Source organism: Nematolebias whitei, chromosome 19 (genome assembly GCF_014905685.2).
Source record: "Nematolebias whitei isolate Nwh7 chromosome 19, NemWhi1, whole genome shotgun sequence".
Classification (NCBI taxonomy): domain Eukaryota; kingdom Metazoa; phylum Chordata; class Actinopteri; order Cyprinodontiformes; family Rivulidae; genus Nematolebias; species Nematolebias whitei.
Window position 1 is genome coordinate 9239629 of NC_056516.1, and position 14943 is coordinate 9254571.

General features: G+C 40.8%; 1 protein-coding gene across 1 annotated transcript in view; it reads left to right on the top strand.

The window, feature by feature from the left end:
- hepacam2 (HEPACAM family member 2) overlaps positions 1-3913 on the top strand; it is a 13681-nt gene extending 9768 nt beyond the window's left edge. The window contains exons 7-8 of the mRNA XM_037693616.1: positions 3643-3716; positions 3803-3913. Coding sequence (XP_037549544.1) covers positions 3643-3716; positions 3803-3913 — 185 coding nt within the window. The remainder of the gene's footprint in view (positions 1-3642; positions 3717-3802) is intronic.
- Positions 3914-14943: the final 11030 nt, after the last annotated feature.

Below are 14943 nucleotides of genomic sequence, written 5' to 3' on the forward strand. Positions count from 1 at the left end.
AGGACCTCCTCCCTGACCCGGAGAGGGCACTCTACCCTTTTCCGGCTCAAGACCATGGCCTCGGATTTGGAGGAACTGATCTTCATCCCGGCCGCGTCGCATTCGGCTGCGAACCGCTCCAGCGAAAGCTGTAGATCACGATCTGATGAAGCCAATAAGACCACATCATCTGCAAAAAGCAGAGATGCAATCCTAAGGCCACCAAAACAGATCCCCTCAACACCTTGGCTGCGCCTAGAAATTCTGTCCATAAAAGTTATGAACAGAATCGGTGACAAAGGGCAACCTTGGCGGAGTCCAACTCTCACCGGGAACAAGCCCGACTTACTGCCGGCGATGCGGACCAGGCTCTGACACCGGTCATACAGGGACCTAACAGCCCGTATCAAAGGGCCCGGTACCCCATACTCCCAGAGTACCCCCCACAAGGTTCCCCGAGGGACGCGGTCGAACGCCTTCTCCAAGTCCACAAAGCACATGTAGACCGGTTGGGCAAACTCCCACGCACCCTCCAGGACCCTGCTGAGAGTGTAGAGCTGGTCCAGTGTTCCACGGCCAGGACGAAAACCACACTGCTCCTCCTGAATCCGAGGTTCGACTATCCGACGGACACTCCTCTCCAGAACCCCCGAGTAGACCTTACCAGGGAGGCTTAAGAGCGTGATTCCCCTGTAGTTGGAACACACTCTACGGTCACCCTTTTTGAATAGGGGGACCACCACCCCGGTCTGCCAATCCAGGGGAACTTCCCCCGATGTCCACGCGATATTGCAGAGTCGCGTAAGCCAACACAACCCTACAACATCCAGAGCCTTAAGGAACTCCGGGCGAATCTCATCCACCCCTGGGGCCCTGCCACCGAGAAGCTTTTTAACCACCTCGGTGACCTCAGCACCAGAGATTGGAGGACCCGACCCAGAGTCCCCAGGCTCCGCTTCCTCAGTGGAAGACGTGTCGGTGGGATTGAGGAGGTCTTCAAAGTATTCCGCCCACCGACCCACAACATCCCGAGTTGAGGTCAGCAGCACACCACCCCCACTATAAACAGTGTTGGTGGCGTACCGCTTCCCCCCCCTGAGACGCCGGATGGTGGACCAGAATCGCATCAAAGCCGTGCGGAAGTCATTCTCCATGGCCTCTCAGAGCTCCTCCCATGCCCGAGTTTTTGTCTCAGCGACCACCCGAGCCGCATGTCGCTTGAACTGCCGGTACCCATCAGCTGCTTCCGAGGTCCCATAGGCCAAAAAGGCCCGATAGGACTCCTTCTTCAGCCTGACAGCATCCCTCACCGACGGTGTCCACCATCGGATTCGGGGGTTGCGACAGGCACCGACAACCTTGCGGCTGCAGCTCCGGTAAGCCACCTCGACAATAGAGGCACGAAACATGGTCCACTCAGACTCAATATCCCCCACCTCCCTCGGAACATGTTCAAAGTTCTCCCGGAGGTGGGAGTTGAAACTCCGTCTCACAGGAGACTCTGCCAGACGTTCCCAGCAAACCCTCACAGTACGTTTGGGTCTGCCAGGTCTGACCAGCATCCTCCCCCACCATCGGAGCAAACTCACCACCAGGTAGTGATCAGTGGACAGCTCCGCCCCTCTCTTCACCCGAGTGTCCAAGACATGCGGCCGCAGATCAGATGAGACGATGACAAAGTCAATCATCGAACTGCGGCCTAGGGTGTCCTGGTGCCAAGAGCACATATGGACACCCTTATGCCTGAACAAGGTGTTCGTTATTGACAATCCATGACGCGCACAGAAGTCCAACAACAGAACACCACTTGGGTTCAGATCAGGGGGGCCGTTCCTCCCAACCACACCCCTCCAGGTCTCACTGTCATTGCCCCCATGAGCATTGAAGTCCCCCAGCAGAACAAGGGAGTCCCCAGGAGGTGCACTTTCCAGTACCCCCTCCAAGGACTCCAGAAAGGGTGGATAATCTGAACTGCCGTTTGGTGCATAAGCACAAACGACAGTCAGAACCCGTCCCCCCACACGTAGGCGGAGGGAGGCCACCCTCTCATTTACGGGGGTGAACTCCAACACACAGGCACCAAGTTGGGGGGCAATAAGTATGCCCACTCCTGCTCGGCGCCTCTCACCAGGGGCAACTCCAGAGTGGAAGAGTATCTAGCCCCTCTCAAGGAAACTGGTTCCAGAGCCAGAGCCATGCGTAGAGGTGAGTCCGACTATTTCTAGCCGGAACCTCTCAGCCTCACACACCAGCTCAGGCTCCTTCCCCACCAATGAGGTGACATTCCACGTCCCAATAGCCAACTTCTGTAGCCGAGGATCAGACCGCCAGGGTCCCTGCCCTCGGCCACCACCCATCCCACATTGCACCCAACCCCTTTGGCCCCTCCCACAGGTGGTGAGCCCATGGGAAGGGGGACCCACGTCTCCTCTTCGGGCTGTGCCCGGCCGAGCTCCATGGGTAAAAGTCCGGCCACCAGGTGCTCGCCCGCGTGCCCCACCTCCAGGCCTGGCTCCAGAGTGGGGCCCCGGTGACCCACGTCCGGGCAAGGGAACACTAGGTCCGTTCATTTTTCTCATCAAAGGGGTTTTTGGGCTGCACTTTGTCTGGTCCCTCACCTAGGACCTGTCTGCCATGGGTGACCCTACTAGGGGCGTAAAGCCCCTGACAGCGTAGCTGCTAGGGTCATTGGGACACTCAAACCCCTCCACCACGGTAAGGTGGCAGCCCATGGAGGGGGCTGTTTCATGTTTTATTTTTCAACATAAACAAAAGCAAAAGCTGTCGGGGCAGCAAAACTTAGATGATGGAGGGAGTCGATAAAGGAACAGAAACAGAACATGACAGGCTTTCAAGCACAATCCACAGACAAAGGAGGAACACAGAGACGCTGAATTTGTAGGGAGGCTGACAAGACAAAATGATGAACACCTGAGGTGAGTAGGATTAGAGACAGGTGAGACAGGAGCTGAACAACAAGAAGGAAAAACAAGGAAACACAAGGATTAAAAGAGAACAAATACAGATTCTCACAAAGACACTGTTACTGTCCAGTGTTGCCAAGTCCACTTACTATAAGTGTTTTTTTTTGGCTTGTTTTTGAACGTGAAGTTGCTTATTTGAGCTTGACTTTTTTCCCCGAGTGAAACTAGTTGATTATCTCCCAGCTCCGCACAATAAAGCAAAACACGAGTGGTAGTAGGTAGTTTGTCCCTTCCAGGCCCTCGTTTCCTGTTTATCGCTCCCGCTCAAGTTGGGGAGAGGACAGGCACACACTCAAACACTCATACTGTGACCGACCACTAGGGGGCTTCACTCACACGCAGATGTCAAGATGTTTTGTTTTTAAAAATACGTAGAAAAAATATGATTTACATATTTGTTACATATGCTAAATGTATTTATTTTATCAGAGCTTAAAAGTATGTTATTCAAAATATTTAGCATAATTTTGTTGTTGTTTATGTGTCATGCCATAATAAATATACCGGGTATATTTATACTGTTTAAAAACGGCCTCTGTTTTACACAATGTGTTGCCAGTTGGGTTTTTTTTAAGCTTATTTTCATAGAGCTGGTTGTTTGTTTCTATTGCGAGATCTGGAAACATTGCTACTGTCACTGTAAACACTGGGCTAACTATTGAATAATGCGCCTCTACAGGCCATGAAGATGCAACAGAGGACTTTGGCATCTATGAGTTCGTGTCTGTACCGGGGAAAATGGAATCTACACAAGTATGTATTTACAGAATAAAACACAAATCCTTTGAAATTCACTTACATGCATTTTAAAATGCCCTAAACGTATAAACTATCCCCAGGTGTCCTGCAGATCTCTTGCCCGGCTTGAGACGATTCAAGATATGCACACCACCATCTACGATGTGATCAGACACGCTCCTGAATCTCCCAGTCAGAGTTTGCTGGAGTAACTTCTTGGAACTTGCAGTAATTAAACTTGAAGACTTTTGTGTAGCTTTAATTTTCAGCTCTCTTTTTGTCAAAGCCCGAAGCTCAGGGTTTTGTTGCTGGTTTTTATTTCTTTTGTTGCACAAGGGATGAAAGAGACGTGTTTCGGTACAAAACCTGAATATGCACTGTTACTGTTGAGAGTCCAGGACAGATAATTCATGTCTTACTTGATATTGTTGTACAATAAAAATAGACGTCTGGACTAATTTTTGCAAAAATGTGAAATATGAGTGAAAGTGAAATTTTGTTTTTTGGTTCAAGAGTGAAAATTGTTTAAAAAAAAAAAAAATCATTTTTTATTGCAGTATATTACTTTGACGCTCTTAAAATGGACCAGATATAAAATTTCAACTTGTTGATAAAAAAAAAACAAAAAAACTATCAGTTTGGAAAATATTTATATCAACATCATTGATATATTTTTAAGAACATTCTCCACGAAGAGACTAGATTTTCTAAGAAGTGTTAAAATGAATTCATTTATTATTTGTACATAAAAAAAATCTGATTTATTGTAACTATTGTATATGGAGTATCCTGAAGAAACTTTATACAAATTGTTATATTTCTCTGTTTTGCTGTAATCTGTTAACTCCTTTAGCAACTTTAAACTGTCTGTAAAACAAATCTGTTCATCCATTTCCCAAAGATATGACTCATGTAATTATGACAATAGATAAAGGTAATTTAAAAATGAAGTTTTTTTAATTGGTAAAAACAAACTGGAAGGTATTTCTTTGAGTCATCACTTACTTCTGAAAAACCTCCTCCTATAAATTATATTAAAATACTGTATTTTCTAGCGTATAAGTCACAGTTTTTTTTGCATAGATTGTCAATCCTGCGACTTGTAAACATTTTTATTTACATATTCATAATGCAATTTTTGACTAATGCTTTAAATTTCGAAGAACTACAACAGCGAGTCCTTCCGTACGTGCTCGCTTCACTCAGCTGGTGCAGGTGGAGGAACGCTGGAGAGCTAGAGGCTCCGGCCATGACGGATGGATGGCGCCATGCCCAGGCAAAATGAAGCTGATTTGACCATTAAAGTGCATTTATTGAAAAAGTTCAACTGAGACACACCTTTGATATAATATCGAACAAATAAATAATTGTTTTTAAGTATTAATCTTGTTAAATTTTGAAAAACTGCAGCAGTGAGTCGTCCCGTGCATGCTTGCTTCACTCAGCTGGTGCAGGTGGAGGAACGCTGGAGAGCTAGTGGCTCTGGCCACGATGGATGGAAAGATGTTGCCTCACCGCCCAGGCAAAACGAAGCGGTTTTGACCATTAAATAAAGGAATAATAAATACGACAGGTCAGTGGTGACACAGAATAAATGCGACTTATATATGTTTTTTCCTCTTCATGATGCTTTTTTTGACTGATGCGATTTATACTCCGGAGCGATTTATACGCTGGAAAATACGGTAACTAGAATATGCAAATGTTGCTCAAAAGCACAATATTTTGTTACATATTGTTGATTGCTGATGCACCTCAAGTCCTGGTTAGTGCAAGTGGTGCCCCATCACAAACTAACCATCTGATTTTTCTTTCTTTCTTTGCTTTAATATTAACAACTTGTCTGCATTGTGGCTAACATGGTGGATGGTTGGTGTAAGAAACTTCCCATGTAGCCTCCCTACTCAGTGTTCTCGCACTTTCACCTCATCGTAGTTTCTTTGCCTCCCCAAAGCTTTTCTGTTGAAAAGTGCTATAAGAACAAGTCCATAACTGGAGGAAGTTGAACACAAAAACTTTAATCTTGGAGTATCATTTAAGGTTTAACATTCTTTTGGTTGCCATTTTGTAAGATTTGGGCAACAAAACTTGTAACATTGTATGAGGGAGAATTCAGTTTGGATCACAACAGGGAAATTAATGATCAGATTTCTTTGTGCGTATTGTGAAGTTAACTTGTAATTATACTTTTTCCCAGCTCACAGTGAATATCTGAACAGATTTAAATAAGTAATTGTTGTACAGTCTGCATTCTTGTGGGTTTGTTTTGTACTTTATTAAAGATATATCCATTTAATGTACTTGTTCATTTGAACGTCTTCTTGTTGCTTTTTACTAAATACAAATAATGTGAATAATAAGGTGAATATGTAAATAGTGTGAATTTATCTGTCGTTTAATTGAAATTGGCTTTTTTTAAAGAACGGGACAGGCAGCTTGAAATGATCACTTTTCTTTCACACATCCTGAGGATAAAAACAAAAAATGAAGCCAGCTAAGCTGTCATTAATTTTGTTGGTTCGTTGTCAGTGTTTATCAGATGTCTTGGCTCTAATCTCCCTTCTCACAAAACTCTCAGTTGTGTTTACTGCTCCAGAATTGCAGCTGAGTGCTCGTTCCTGTCAGCATTTGGTGTGCTGGTATGCTGTGTACCTGGCACAATTAGAGCCTGGCAGCACCAGACGGACGGCTCTGGATGCTCAGAGTGCCCTCCACCTGCTCTCGCTCACACTTTGTCACGAGAAAATAAGAATGTGTGTGTGAGTGTGTATGTGTGTGTGACATTATTATTAATATTATTATTATTAATAACAAAGCAGAGATTTCAATTCAAGTGCAATTTATAAAATGACTGAATGAATCATATTATCAAGACTATCACTTTTGCACAAAAATGTTATTCAGTAGTGCTTAAGCATTAATCAGGGTGGCACTTATTTAAACGTGCATGAAATCAGCGCTATACAAACTGCAGAGAAATATGTATTTCTAATAATTATTACCTACACAATAATTAAAAATATAGAATTAGTGTGGCTCAGTATGATCCCTTCTGCATAATAACAATGAGCTTATCGAACGTAGCTCTAATTATACCGTAGCTTCTGAACTGACTGTGTGTGCTGCGTCTTTGTGGCGGCATCTCCAGGAAAAGGTGGCCATCTGTTCCGTCTCAGTGTATGTTCAAAGGGAGGCTCCACATTGTGCATGGCTGCCTACCAAAACAACAGTGGAGTAAATTCACCTAAGGAGAGCAACCTCACCTTAATTTGACTGGGAAATAGCCCAAGGCACTACTAACCAGGAAGTAGATCTCTCACCGCCTGCAGCATGTGCTGCCTGTAAATGCTGTTCAGTGTAAAACCTGAGGGGATGATTAGAAAGCTGGCTGAATGTCTGTATGTGCATTGTTTTTGGAATGATTTGGAACAGCTTGCAATACAGATTCATGCAGGTTCAATAGCTTGGCAGAGATGGAGCTGCATGACACTGAGTCATGGAAAGCATTGTGATGTAATCACTCATGCACATGGCTTAAATGTGGTTTACTGGACAATGCAGTATAAAACTCTTGATGAAGTGTATTTGAGTACGAAAGATACAGTATGCTAATATACAAAGTTTTCAAGACACACAAATACATCTGTACAGACACAAATAAATTGGTCCTTCCACAAAACCAAAGTACCATACTACATATGATGTGTCTGGCCAGAATGCTCCTGTTTGTTTCAAAAGTCCCAGGAACATCTCCAAGATCCGTCTACCAAGAATGTCTCCCGGAAATGGATATCAGAAACATTGGGAGACGTCAACATATGTTTTGGTGAATTCCTGTCAGTTGTGTGTGTGTGTGTGTTTCAGTCAATTGTAGGGCTCTCTCTCTGCAACAGTTGATGACTGTTTGGTTGATGAACCCAAGGCAGAACAACAAGAGTCAGGAGAAGACTAAGGGGGTAGCCCAGTGCCCACCCAGACAGGCAAAATGGTTTAGGAGTGCAGGCTGAGGTCTGCCCTGGAAGCAGAGAAAGTTTGAGGGTCAGTCTTGGAGCAAAGGCAGTTCAGACAGGTGGCGCAGGGCTCTCCCTCACAGACATGACAGATCCTATAGCGATGTGACTATTCCTTGAAAACTGGTTGCCGGCAGAAGCTGGTTGACCTTAACAATGAGCACTGTTGGAGTGGCATCTGCCAGGACCCCTTCAGACTTGGGACCAGAATTAAGCAGAAGTGAGGTTGACCTTGACCTCTCTAAGTGGCTTTAAGAATCTGTTGGACTCCTGGCAAGGACCAATGCAGACATGTTCCTGTTTTTAGTTTTCTACATTTGCCTTATAATCTAGCAGTTTTTGTTACTTTTTTACCATCTTATTTGTAAATATATATATAAAAAATAAATAAATAATCTGTATGACTTTTTATAACTGTCCATTGTTAACATCGTTCTTTGTTGAAATCAGATCTCTCTTGTAAATGAGTCCTCGAGGCTCAGTGGGATTAACCTGTCTGAATAAAGGTTGAATGAAGTGTCTGGTGGGACCTCCTCAGACTATAAGAATCAAGGATCAGGCAGAATCCTGAGCAGAAGCGTGCATCAAAGTTCCCTGAGATTCAGAATTAGGAATTTATCAAGAGGCATTGACATCTATTCCCCTCAGACCAAGGAACAGGAACTGGAACTTCGGTACAACCTGTGTAGTATATGTTAGTTAGATGCAATATATATCATGTGCCTTTAAGCTTATATTACTACCTGTGAAATACTTATTCATACAAATTCATCCTACCTGCATCATTATATTTTACTGTGTTGTTGTTTACTATATTTATTTTGTACATTATAAATATATTTCTTTTTAACTTTTTGGTACTTTATTTTGTACCCTTATTGCATGCTTTAATATTTTTTTCCCAAATTTTTTTTATTTGCAGTTTTTATAAATAAAAATATTCCAAAAATCAAATTTGTATACAGTATTTGGTACAAATTGTTAACCAAAATCCAACACAACATAAAAAAGGAAATATATATATATACAAAGTGCCCTTACATTCTCTAAAGGTTTGAGCAGTTCAGAATCTGATCATCTTCTGTCTCCAAGTTTTTGATATATAAGATGAAGGGTCTCCAAACTGTTTCAAATTTGTCTTTTTTGCCCTTCAATATATAAGTAATCCTTTCAAGTGGAAGAGTTGATGTCATATGTCGTAGCCATTGATTTGCAGTTGGTCTGTGGGACTTCTTCCAGTGTAGTGCTACACATCGTTTAGCAATCAAAAGTCCAATATCCAGGAAAGTCTGTTCGCTTTTCGTGTAGTTGTGCCTCTCAGAATAGAGCCCAAACAAAAACAACTTAGGGTCCATAATAATACATTTACTTATGATTTTTTCCATCATCACCTTAACTTCTTTCCAAAAAAGTATTATTTTTTCACAATACCACATACAATGTACTAATGTACCTTTCTGCATTACACATTTTGAGCACACATCAGGTATATTGTCATTATATCTATTTATATCCACTGGTGTTATATACATACGCATCAATCATTTAAACTGTATTAATTGAAGACGTGTATTAACTGATCCTGAATGCCCTGAATCCTAGAAAACGCCTTGTATCTGTGACTTTCCTTCCCTCAATTGATTTTGGTGACATTATTTACATGAACGCTCCTACAAGAACCCTGCAGATGTTGGATGCTGTCTATCATGGTGCACTAAGATTCATAACTGGCTGTGATTATCGTACCCACCACTGCACCCTGTATTCATTGGTTAACTGGACATCATTAACTTCACGCAGACTCTCTCACTGGTACATTTTCATCTTTAAATCACTTCTTGGTCTGCTGCCTTCATACATCTCCTCCTACATGTCTCTGCGTGAGTGCAGCTACGGAGTGCGCTCTCAGGACATTATTACCTGCAGTGTTCCCTCAGTGAGGACTGAACTAGGCAAAAGGGCCTTCTCCTACTCCGCTCCTGTCTCCTGGAATATCTTACAAAAAGATTTGAAGCTCTCGACCTTGACCTCTCTAAGTGGCTTTAAGAATCTGTTGGACTCCTGGCAGGGACCAATGCAGACATGTTCCTGTTTTTAGTTTTATACATTTGTCTTGGAATCTAGCTGTTTTTTTTTGTTTTGTTACCTTTTTCCTTTTAGCCATCCTATTTGTTAAAAAAAAAACAACAAAAAAAACTGTAGTATGAGTTTTTATAACTGCTTATTGTTGTTGCTGTTGTCCATTGTTGTCATCTTTCTTTGTTGAAATCAGGTCTCTCTTGTAAATGAGTCCTCGAGGCTCAATGGGATTTACCTGTATAAATAAAGGTTGATTGATGAGCCAAAGAGCAAGCTTTCTGCCATTCTTCCTCTGTCAGATCTAATGACAGGTCATCTCTCCAAGCTCTGAGTCTGTCAGTGGAACCTTCTGAAATTTGAGATGTCATTAAATTATAAAAGTCTGAGATTATACCTTTTCTTTGGCTATCCTTTATCAGCATTTTCTCTAGTGTTGTAAGAGTGGGTTTTAACAGCTGATTATTTTGTTCCTTCAATATAAAGTTTCTAACTTGGAGGTATCTAAAAAATTGATTTTTATTTAAGTGGAATTTATTTTGGAGCTCTTGAAAGCTCATTAGCACATCTGAGTCAGGCAAATAGAGATCTTGAATTTGTTCAATACCCTTATTGTACCATATTTTAAAAGCTACATCATCTCTACCGGGTATGAACATCTGGTTGCCCCAAATTGGACTGAATTGAGATAGACTATATGTGTCTTGTAACAGTTTGTTAACATCTCTCCATACCCTAATCATATTTTTAAGAATCGGGTTTTTGGTATTTTTTTGTAATTTTTTTATTGAGTTTGAATACAAGTATGAGGGAAATGCTAGCTGTAGTCCTTGAGCTTCCATATCTACCCATTGTGGAGGGTTGGAGGAATAATAAAATGACATAGATCTCAATTGTGTAGCCCAATAGTATACCTGAAAGTCTGGGCATCTTAGACCTCCACGATCGTATGGTAGGTACATTAAAGTTAGTCTGAGCCTAGATCTTCTATTTTTCCATATAAATCGAATCAACAGTTTCTTGATTTGCTGAAACATTCCAATAGGAGGCGAGAGGGGAACATTCTGAAACACATATAGAAATTTAGGCAATATTTTCATTTTAATTATATTTATCCTCCCAATCATGGACATTGTTAAGGGCATCCATCTATCCATGGAGTCATTTGTTTCCTTCATAATAATATTATAGTTTGCTTCAACAACTTGTTTGAGATCTGATAGAATTTGTATTCCCAGATACTCAAATTGTGATACAACATTAAATTGTAATGTCTCTGGGATTGGCGTCATTCTATCAGCTGCGCTGAGTAATAAGATTGAGGATTTTGTCTTATTGATTTTATATCCCGAAATTTCACTGAATGATGTAATTATATCGAGTATATATTGTAGAGATTTATTCAGCTTTGAAACAAACAAAATAACATCATCAGCAAATAACGATATTCTATGTTCAACGGGTCCAACTTTAATGCCAGTAAGGCGAGGGTGTGAGCGTACTGCGATCGCCAGGGGTTCGATGGCTATTATAAACAGCAAAGGGGAGAGGGGGCAGCCTTGTCTGCAGCCTCTTTTTATTTCTATTGGTTTAGAAATTATCCTATTAGTTCTTATTTCTGCAGTGGGATTACTGTACAAAATTTTTATCCATTTAATAAATTTCTGCCCACATCCAACTCTCTCCAGCACCTTGAAAAGATATAACCATTCCACTCTTTCGAACGCCTTCTCAGCGTCTAATGAGAGGAGGGCTCTATCTGCAGCTCCATTACTACTATGTATTATATTTAACACTCTCCGTACGTTGTGAAAGCCCTGTCTCCCTTTGATGAAACCATTTTGATCATCTTTAATTATACTTGGTAGGATTTTTTGAAGACGTTTAGCTAATAGTTTTGCAATAATTTTCAAATCAGAATTTAGTAAGCTGATTGGCCTAAAATTTTCACATTTATTAGTTGGCTTACCTGATTTTGGTAAAAGAGTAATCATGGTCATATTTAATGCAGGAGGGAGATTGTCAAATTTAAAAATTTCATTAAACATGTCTAATAGAGGAGCAGATAATTTGCTTTTGTATTTCTTGTATAAATCTATTGGTAGCCCATCTGGCCCTGCTGTTTTGCCAGATTTCATTTCTTCTATTGCAAGTTCTATCTCTTCCTTTGTAATATCCAAGTCTAGATTATTTTTATTTTCATCAGACATTTTGGGTATATCTAATTTACTTAAAAAATCAGAAATATGCTCTTCTTGGTTATTACATTGTGCATTATATAACTCTTTATAATAATCCCTAAATGCTAAATTGATATCCTCTGGATCTGTAAGAGTATGTCCATCTTTTATTATTGTTGTAATTGGTGATTTGCATTCCATTTTTTTAATTTGCCATGCTAATATTTTGCCTGCTTTTTCACCTTGCTCATAAAATGTCTGATTGAGTCTGAGCAGACTAGATGCGGCCCTGGAGGCGGCAAGTTTATCATATTCCGCTCTCCAGTATAATAATTCTTTATTTAATTGTTGGTTATTGACATAGTTGACTTTAATTTGTAACTCCTTAATTTTATCTTCCAATTGTTTTCTGGCTTCTTGAGTCTTTTTCGATTTATATCCAGTGTAACTTATTATATGTCCCCTAAAAAATGCCTTGAATGCTTCCCATTTAATGCTTGTTGTTGTCTGTATTGTATTAGTTTGAAAATAGAGATCAATTTGTTTTCCTAGGTACTTAACCAGGTCTTCATCTTGCAGCCACTTGTGTTGGAATTGCCATCTTGGAGGATCCTTTCTCAGTTTATTATCTCTATAAATTAAATAGCACGGGGCATGATCTGAAATTACTATATTATCATAAGAACAGTCAGATATTTTACTTTGTAGTTCTGCAGAAATTAGAAATAAATCTATCCTGGAGTAAGTTTGAAATACACTCGAATAGCAGGAGTAGGTTCTAGAAGCTGGATTTCTTTCCCTCCAAATGTCTAATAATTTTAACTCTTTCATGAATCTGTGTATTGTAGTTCTACAATTATTATGTGTTTTGTCAACACCAGTAGATCTGTCTATACTTGAATTGAGTGTACAGTTTAAGTCGCCTCCTATTAAATGTAGTCCTTTTAAGGACGATAATGTTAAAAATAAATCGTTATAGAATTTACTGTCATCAATGTTAGGGCCATAAATATTTGTTAAGATCAAGTTTTCTGATAGAAGGGTACCCTGAACAATCAAGAATCTTCCTTTTTTATCTTTAATAATATTCTGCACCTGAAATGGGACTGACTCATGAATTAACATCATGACTCCTCTAGATTGAGATGTATATGGTGCCGTAAATATGTTGCCCCTCCATCTTCTCTTAACTGACAAGCTGTTTTCATCAAGAAGATGGGTTTCTTGCAGGAATACTATTTTACTATCCATATATTTTAACTTATTCATAACCTGCTTAATTTTTTGAAGTCGTTGAAGACCTCTACAATTCCACGAGACTAATTTGAAATTATTTACTTGAGACATTTAGCCATTTTAAGAGATGATTACTCAATACCATTTGTATTTTCTCATTTAAGGGCACTGACAAAAAAGTTGTAAGAATATGCAACCAAAAATTAAAACATAAACTCAATCTTTCCCTATCCCTTCCCTCCCCTTCCCAGTCCTGGGAAACCCTCCCCATTATCACCTCGTGATAACTGTCCGGGAACTTCTCTGAGCCACCACTCAGGCCCCCGCCAAACATTTTAACGCTTAATTATTAAATACTGTAATTATCAACCAACAGGGTATTTTTTTAACAATGAGTCATAGAAAAAATAATAGTAACAACCATTAAATAAAAAGTTATCCTAGCAACCATTTTTTTTTTATTTTAATCAACACAGGTATCTCTTCAAACGACCCAAAGCCTTATATATTTCAAATCAAACATGAAGGTTATTAAGCTGTACATTTTAAACCATGTCATATTTTTTCCTGAGAAATAATGATAATTGGTTGCTAGTTGAAAAATGTAGCTTCTATTAAACACATATATTTGCAAATGTAAACTTTATTAAATAACATAACTTTACCCTGAAAATTAAACTGGACTTGTTCACTCCCTCATCCTATTTAAAAACATTTGGCTGCGGTTCCATTCATAATTCAAGCTTATTCAGTAATTAGTTACCATCTCTCTCCCCAGGGATTATGTTTCTTTTAACATACTTCATCGCTGCCGCTGGATCCGTAAAGCTCTTCTCGTCTCCTTTGAAAGTGATGCGAAGTCGTGTTGGGAATGAAATGCCATATCGAACATCTTCCTTGCCACGAAGAAGTTGTCTCACTTCATTGAAAGCAGCTCTGGCCTTGGCGATGCTCGTAGTGTAGTCAGGAAACACCGCAATTCTCATCCCGTTGTACTGCAGTGAACCTCGGGCTCGTGCTCGATTCAGGATCTCGGCGCAGTCCTGGAAGTAGTGCAGCTTGGCGATGATGGTCCGTGGCTTGTCATCTTTCCTCACAGGCCCTGGAGTTCTGTGTGACCGGTCCACAAGCACGTCTTTGTCCAGTTGTAGCGACTCTCTAAGAAGTTTTGCTACCGCAGCTATAGAACTAGAGCCGTTTCCCTCTGCCACCCCTAGAATTCTGATGTTATTTATTCGCATTCTGCCTTCCATATCCTCACATTTGTTTTTTAGTTCAGTCATCTCGCTTGTCAGCGTTTTTATTGTTGTTTGTAGAACGGTAACCTCGTTCGACCAGACAGAGAGGCCAGTTTCCAGTTCTTTGACTCCCAACTTCACGTGTTCTGTATCAGCTTGCAGTGACTCTATGACGTTGTGCAGCTCCTGCTTCACCGCCGAACTTAGCTCATTCTTTAAGGAGGCAAAATCAGAAGCGATTATACTTCTCATTTCTGTCTTTATTACCTCTGCTATGTCCGCTTTAAGTGAGAGCAAGACTTCGGCTTTCAGGGCCTCGGCGTTCGTCTCTGGCCCGGAGTCCAGTGGCGTTGCTTTAATATTTAGTATTTTTTTATTGAGTCAAAATCGGTTCTTCTCATCCTGAACATTTCATTGCACTGTTGACCTGTGTTAACCTGCATTTGACAACTAAACAACATAACTTTGTGACGTGGCTGAGGCAGAGATCGAAGGCTCTAAG